This window comes from Dipodomys ordii, unplaced genomic scaffold (assembly GCF_000151885.1).
Source record: "Dipodomys ordii isolate 6190 unplaced genomic scaffold, Dord_2.0 Scaffold138, whole genome shotgun sequence".
Classification (NCBI taxonomy): domain Eukaryota; kingdom Metazoa; phylum Chordata; class Mammalia; order Rodentia; family Heteromyidae; genus Dipodomys; species Dipodomys ordii.
The window spans coordinates 252,650-259,829 of record NW_012267354.1 but is presented as its reverse complement, the minus strand read 5'-3'; the positions used below and the strand labels follow the sequence as shown (position 1 = coordinate 259,829).

The 7,180-nt window shown below is 50.2% G+C and overlaps 1 protein-coding gene across 2 annotated transcripts; it reads right to left on the bottom strand.

Annotated features, from left to right (window-relative positions):
• Positions 1 to 403: 403 nt before the first annotated feature.
• Ltb (lymphotoxin beta (TNF superfamily, member 3)) lies at positions 404 to 2,568 on the bottom strand. 2 transcript variants are annotated; one of them, XM_013031093.1, is made up of 4 exons: positions 2,317 to 2,565; positions 1,682 to 1,727; positions 1,417 to 1,494; positions 404 to 1,057 (listed from the first exon to the last, which is right to left on the bottom strand). In XM_013031093.1, exons 1-4 carry the CDS (start codon positions 2,476 to 2,478, stop codon positions 597 to 599), a joined length of 747 nt encoding a protein of 248 aa, XP_012886547.1. In that variant the 5' UTR covers positions 2,479 to 2,565; the 3' UTR covers positions 404 to 596. The 2 variants fall into 2 exon arrangements, with proteins under 2 accessions (XP_012886547.1, XP_012886548.1); XM_013031094.1 differs by lacking the exons at positions 404 to 1,057; positions 1,682 to 1,727 and having other exon boundaries at positions 1,417 to 1,488; positions 2,317 to 2,568.
• Positions 2,569 to 7,180: the final 4,612 nt, after the last annotated feature.

Below are 7,180 nucleotides of genomic sequence, written 5' to 3'. Positions count from 1 at the left end.
TATCTTTTTCTCATAGTGACCCCTCACAATGGGGCACACCCCAGGAGAAAAGAGTACAGCAAGAGTCCAGTGACTACCTGGCCCTGAGAATCAGGATGCTTGGCAGAGCTTCTGGATCTAAGGAGGACTCTCCTTCCACCCTCCCACTGGACTCATCAATGAGGTGTGGTGGCTTAGCCTCACAGGTGGGTGGGGCGAAGACCATATGCAATATAATAAGTGATTTCATACAATAGGAAAAATACAGAGATGCCCTCCTGTGCACCCCCCCCAATTGGACATGCTAATGGGGCTGGAGGCATAGCTTCAGGGATCATGCGCTTGCCTAGAATGCATGAGACAGAGTCCAATCCCCAGCAAACCTCTCCCCACCCCAATAAAAAGATACGCTTAGCATCTCCGCATCTGTCCTGGCAGCACTAAGGCTTTGACATCCTTTATTTTCATCAGGCTCAAAAATCAGTTCTAGAACGCATCTCCTACATTTTCTCCATTGCCACGGAGTCCCAGGAGTCTCGGTCCCCAACAACCGAACCGATTCACACCTTCGCACCCCTCAGTCCTTGTTTTCCCCACTCCGGGAAAGCAGAACGTCCTCACCCCACCATCACAGCCCCGAAGAACGTCTTCCCCCGACTGTAGTCCACCATATGGGGGTGACTGATGTTGACGTAGACCCTCTCGCCGCTCCGGAGCTGCACCAGGCCGCCGAACCCCACGCTCGTGAACCAGAAGGGCGCCGCGTACTCGACCCTCCCTGCAGCACCGACCCGGCCCGGGACCACCGTCTCCGCGCTCTCCAGCAGCAGCTCGGGGCTGCCCGGCCCGTAGGCGCCCCCGATCCGGTACAGAGAGCTGCGCAGCGTGAACGAGCGGCCGCGCGGGTCTCCGCCGGCAGGGGGCGCCCGGCCCCGGTAGCCCACCTGACAGTAGAGGTAATACAGGCCGTCCAGCGGCAGCGCCAGCCCCCCGGAGCCCGAGAACTGCGCCCCGCTGCTCAGGAACGCCTCTTCTTTCTTCGCCTCCCAGCCCAGCCCTTGGCCATTCATCGGAGCCCCTGCCGGAGAGAAGGGGCCCGGGTGGGTTCTGGGGGAATCCGATCCCGAGATCAGTGATCCAGACCCGGGTCTTCCGGAGAGTGGGCAGGAGGTGGGTGCGGCCCTCAGTGCCCGACCCGGCCCAGACGTGCTGGGGGCGCTGGTGCCCCCTCGGGAACGAATGAGCTGGCGGCCGAGGGCACCGGGATGTAGGGCGAGGAGGGCTGCGGCGGGGAGATCAGGGCCAGGTGTTGCCTGCCCAGGCGAGGGTCAGGGTGGGTGCTACAGGTGGTGAAGGGCTGGGAGGCCCAGCGCTGGAACCGCAGAGCTGGTGTTCTTGGACTAGTTAACCTTTTACTCAGATCTGCTAGAATCTTACCTATGAGGTGGGCAGCCGGAGGCCTGGAGCTGAGATCTGTTTCTGGCTCCTTCTCTGACACCTCTTGAAACGCTGGATCTGGAATACAGTCCACCATTGGGAGCAGAATGGTTACCCACGCAAGCTCCCACTGAGAAGACTGGGGGGTGGAGGGCTTAGGGGTGGGGACCCTGCGTTCGTGGAGGAAGAGGGTATCTGAGGATGCAGGGGGAGAGCTGGCAATCTGTGAGGCTGGAGAGCAGGAGGGGAGGTGGTCTGCGCTTACCCAGTCCCTGCTGGCGCTGTGCCCTCAAGCCAGTGGTCTCCATTACCTGGTTGGGTGGAGTCAAATGCCCAGAGTTCAGATACAGCAAATGGGGGCTGGGAATGGGGCTTAGTGATAGAGTGCTTGCCTAGCATGCATGAAGTCCTGGGTTCCATTCCTCAGTACCACATACACAGAAAAAGTTGGAAGTGGTGCTGTGGCTCAAGTGGTAGAACGCTACCCTTGAGCAAAAGGAAGCTCAGGGACAGTGCCCAGGTCCTGAGTTCAAGTCCCAGGACTGGCAAAAACAACAACAACAACAAAAACCAGATCCAGCAGATAGATGCCAAGCCCACACCTCCCACCATGGACCCAAGCCCCAGGCCTAGGGTTTGCTGCACTTCCCTAGTGCACATTGTAGTTCAAAAGGTAGAGGCCTGAGTGTGCCAGAAAACCAGGAGGGAGCCTGGAGACATCAAGACACCACAGCATCACAGGAACATGGAAAGAGAATTAGCAAAGAAGCAGACAAGGCATTTCCACCAAGATCAGCCAGCCATCTGAGCTCCTGGTCTACAAAACACCAACGGTCAAGCATAGCCAGAGGTCAGGAAGCACTAAGATGTAACCCTCCAGGGTCAGCTACAGCCACTCACCCGGCTTTCCTGTTCCTGAGGCACCAAGGTCAGAACAGCCAGGATGGTGATAGGCACTGCCAGCAACAGTGTTACCAGGAAAGTGGCTCCTGCCACAGCCAGCAGGAGGCAGCCTCTCCCCTGGGGAGTTTCACCCCGGCCCTGAAGCTCTGAAGCCCCCATCTAGACTGACCCAGGTCCAGGTCAGGGGGCTTTCATACCTCAGGGGTGGGGCTACCTCCTCCATATAGACCCATTCACCTGGCTGGGACTTTCCACACCCCTGCTCCCCTCACCCAGCTTCCTGTTTACCCAGAGCTGGGGTGGGGCAGTTAGATGCCTGGGTTCTCTGAACTGGGGAAGGAGTTGCTTTGAAATAGAGCTGAAGAGGGGTTAGATATGGGTCAGAGGGAAGGAAGCCTAGGGAGAGAAGGCAGCTTGCAAAAAGACATTACAAGGCTTGTAATGACAACACAGAAGTCCAAAGTGGCTTGCATTTTTTTGGGGGGGGGTTGGTTGCAGGGCTTGAACTCAGGTCTTGGCACTGGTTCCTGAGCTTTTTTTGCTCAAGGCTAGCATTCTACCCCTTTGAGACACAGCTCCACTTCGTTAATTGGAGAAAAGAATCTCATGGACTTTTCTGTCTAGGCTGAATGAACCATTGATCTCAGATCTCAGCCTCCTGAGTAGCTAGGATTACAAGAGTGAGCCACCAGCATCTGGCTAGTGTGCATTCGTCCAGAGCTGTTATTAGAAGAAAGTCTGCAGACACCTCAAGGGCAAGGGCTGAAGTCTTGGAAACAAAGCATTACTCTCTTTTCTACAAAGCATAAAAAATGAAGTGAAAACAATAAGGCATGTCCCTACCACAAAAAAGTTTTAGTCTAAGATGGCCATTGTGCTACACACCTATAATCTCAGCTGCTCTTAAGGTAGAGGCAAGGGGATCTCAAGTTCAAGATTAGCCTAGGCAAGGTTAGGGAGAAACCCCCCCCCCTCAAAAACTAAAGGTCTAGAAGCAGGACTCAAGTGGTAAAACATACCTGTGTCCCCAGGTTCAAATACTATCCCCTAGTACCAACAAAGAAAAGAAAGCTTCAATCTAGAAAAGCCCCATCATTAGGAGCTTACTAAATTTTAGTAGGAACTTACTAAATGTCTATGAATAAATGCAGAAAAACGTGAGTGAATGAATGAGTGAGCAAAACAAAACAGCAAGGACCAAATGAATGGAAGAGGGAGGGAGGAGTTCAAGAGGAGCAGAACTTCAGGAAAGAAAAAGTGGCTGCAAGGAAGAACAAGGAAGTGGTCCCAGATCACCTCTCTGCGTTTTATTTTTGTGTGTGTGCTGATACTGGGACTTGAACTCAGGGCCTTGTACTCTGAGCTTTTTGGCTCAAGGCTGGCACTCTTCCACTTGAGCCACACCTGCACTTCCAGCTTATTGTCAGTTACCTGGAGATAAGAGTCTCTAGGATTTTTATTCCCAGACTGGCTTTTAACCAGGGTCCTCAGATCTTAGCCTCCAGAGTAACTGGGATTATACATAGGCACTCAGTGATCTCTTCTTGATGATCTCTCTGAGTTTGAGTAGTAACAACAGTAACAGCAATAATATAGCAAATAAACTAGTACTGAGCTTGTAGGAAACACAGATTTACTCACTTCATATATATTCCTTTAATCTTGAGAAAAACTCTAAGGAAAAACTGACGCATAGAGAGATTTAGAAATGTGTGGATGGGCTGAGTATTGGAAGTTCACACCTGTAATCCTAGCTACTTAGGAGGCTGAGATCTGAGGATTGTGGTTCAAAGCCAGCCTGGGCAGGAAAGTCCCTGAGACTCTTATCTCCAATAAACCACCAGAAAACCAGAAGTGACACTGTGGTTCAAGTGGTAGAGTGCTAGCCTTGAGCTGAGAAGCTCAGGACAGTGCCCATGTCCAGAGTTCAAGCCCTACTATGGACAAAAATAAATAAATAAATAAATAAAATTTAAAAAATTTTAAAAAGACTGGGGCTGGGAAGGTGGCTCAGTGGTACTTTCCTTGCATGCATGAGGCCCTGGGTTTGATTCCTCAGCACCACATAAACAGAAAAAGCCAGAAGTGGCCCTGTAGCTCAAGTGGTAGAGCGCTCGTCTTGAGCTGAAGAGCTGAGGGACAGCATCCAAGTCCAGAGTTCAAGCCCCACGACCGGAAAAAAAAAAAAAGAAATAAAAAAAGAAATTTGTGAATGAGTTAGTGGTAGTGTTTGGCCAGTATGTCTGAGGCACTGGATTTGACACCCTCCCCCCAAAAAACCCTGAGTACTAACTTTGGATTTGTACATTTCACTGTATGTAAATTTTGTCTTCTTCAAGCAAAAAAGAAAAGAGAAAAATGAGGAAATGAGTACTGAACTCAGTATTAAATACTAAATTCAGTAACCCAGCATACTAAGGGTGACAAGAACTCACGTTTGCAATCTTGAGAAATACTAAAATCAAGATAGATATGTGATATAGTAAATACAAAAAACATGACTTGGGTTGGGAATTGGCTTAATGGTAGAGCGCTTGCCTAGCATCCATGAAGCCCTGGGTTCAATTCCTCAGCACCACATAAACAGCAAAAGCAAGAAGTTGTGCTGTGTCTCAAGTGGTAGAGCGCTAGCCTTGAGCAAAAGAAGCTCAGGGACAGTGCCCAGGCCCTGAGTTCAAGCCCCAGGACAGGACAAAACAACAACAACAACAAAACCCCAACAATAACAACAATACATGACTTGTAGAATATAGGTGGTAGGGGTAAGTTGCACTGTACAATTCTTGCCTTTTGAGGGGTAGGTCTGGAGTTTGAATTCAGGGCATTGGGATTGGTAAGCATTTTTTTCTACCATTTGAGCAGAATTTACTATATAATCCTTTCTCCTTTTTCTTCTTGAATTTTTAAATAATAAAATGTCACAATTAATAATAAAATGTAAAAAAAATCCACTAGTAGAATATCATGCTATAGTTCTGCAAGGGAACCTTTGAAGATGGGGGAGGAGGGGAGTAGAAGAACGTTTCCTGAATTCAAGAACAAAATTTAAAGTAGGGCTGGGACTGTGGCTTAGAGGTAGAGTGCTTTCCTAGCATGCATAAAGCCCTGGGTTTGATTCCTCAGTACCACAAAAGCAGAAAAAAAAACAAAAGTGGCGCCATGACCCAAGTGGTATTGTGCTAGCTAGGCTTGAGCAAAAGATGCTCAGGATAGTGCCCAGCCCCAAGATTGGCAAAAATAAATAAATAACTAAATGTGAAGTAGCCAGATAGTGGTGCACGCCTAAAATTCCAGCACTCAGAAGGCATAGGTAACAACAATCTCAAATTCAAGGCCAGTGTGAGCTATACAATGAGATTCTATGTAAAAAGACAAAGAAGAAAACACTAACACTCACAAATATATGAATGTAGACACAGATTTCCTACTCTTGCCTCCTTCTGAGCTCCCAGTCTTCACTCTCCTCAAAGTCTAAGTGTGCAATCCCCCAGGATCCCTCTCCCTCTCCATCTCAGTGACCCTATCAGGCCTTCACCCAGATATCTGTCCTGAGCGCCTTCAACCATTGCTTTTGTTTTGTGCTCCACACACAATGTTGCCTCTTCTCCTCAATTACCCTCACCTCCTTTGCCAAATTGTCCTCCACTTTCTGTCCTACATCAGCACTGCTCACGTGAATCTAGTCTGCCTGCCTCTGACTCTCCTGCTTTTCAATCAATCAGCTACAAACATCACGCTGGATAGAACTGCAGGACGCCAAGAGAATGACCCCAAACCCACCAGAGATCTGTCTGATGTAGGAGCCAGAGTATGTACACACACACTCTCTCTCTCTCTCTCTCTCTCTCTCTCTCTCTCACTCACACACACTGGTATCGATCCTGAGCTCTCAGTAGATGCAAGATGGGGACCCATGGGAACAAGTTCATCAGAGGCGGCACCTGGAAGAGGCAGACATTCACGGACTGCAGTGGGATGGACAGAAGGCAGGCGCAGAGGGGGCTCACTAGCTTAGTATGCCAGGAGCCTGAAAGGAGCTGTAGCCCTCACAGCTGCACCTCCTCTCCTAGATGCTGAGGGTGGAGTGGAGGGGAAAGGGCACAGTCCAGTAGATGGAGAGAATCAAAGCCAGGGGAGCAGCTGGAAGGTGAGGGGACAGCCCTTCTTTACACCCAATTAGCAGGATCTGCTGGGGAAACCCTGGAGGGGTGGCCAGACACCAGGGTGAGAGGAAGCTAAGAGGAAGGGAGATAACAATCTGGAAGACTCTTGCACCTTCTGAGGCCTGTGATCTGGGCCTCTGGTTCTGGGCTTTCCATAGCTCCCAGTCATCTCATTGTCTCCCCCTTCTACCCAGACTTGAGCTTGCCTCAACCCCCAGCATTTCTTTTCTTCTCTCTCTCTCTTTTTTTTTGAGGGGGGCTGGTCTTGGGCCTTGAACTCTGGGCCTGGGCGCTGTCCCTCAGCTCTTCAGCTCAAGGCTAGTGCTCTACCACTTGAGCCACAATACCACTTCTGGTTTTCTGAGTGCTTTATTGGAGATAAGAGTCTCATGGGCTTTCCTGACTGGGCTGGCTATGAACCCCAATCCTCAGATCTCAGCCTCCTGAGTAGCTAGGATTACAGGTGTGAGCCACTGGCGCCCAGCTAAGTCCTGGGTCTTGAACTCAGGGCCTGGGTGCTGTCCTTGAACTTTTCTCCTCAAGGCTAGTGCTCTACCACTTTGAACCACAGTATCACTTCCAGTGTCCTGGTAGTTAATTGGAGATAAGAGTCTCCTGGACTTCCCTGCCTGGGCTGGCTTTGAACTGTGATCCTCAGATCTCAGCCTCCTGAGTAGCTAGGATTACAGGCATGAGCC

What these genes read in the sequence shown, in the direction of transcription:
- Ltb (XM_013031093.1), bottom strand. Translation starts at nt 2,478, where the DNA reads ATGGGGGCTTCAGAGCTTCAGGGCCGGGGTGAAACTCCCCAGGGGAGA. An exon ending in ACAGCGCCAGCAGGGACTGG is followed by an intron (nt 1,495 to 1,681) that starts GTAAGCGCAGAC and finishes ACTGTATTCCAG; the next exon opens with ATCCAGCGTTTCAAGAGGTG. An exon ending in TCCGGCTGCCCACCTCATAG is followed by an intron (nt 1,058 to 1,416) that starts GTAAGATTCTAG and finishes TCTCTCCGGCAG; the next exon opens with GGGCTCCGATGAATGGCCAA.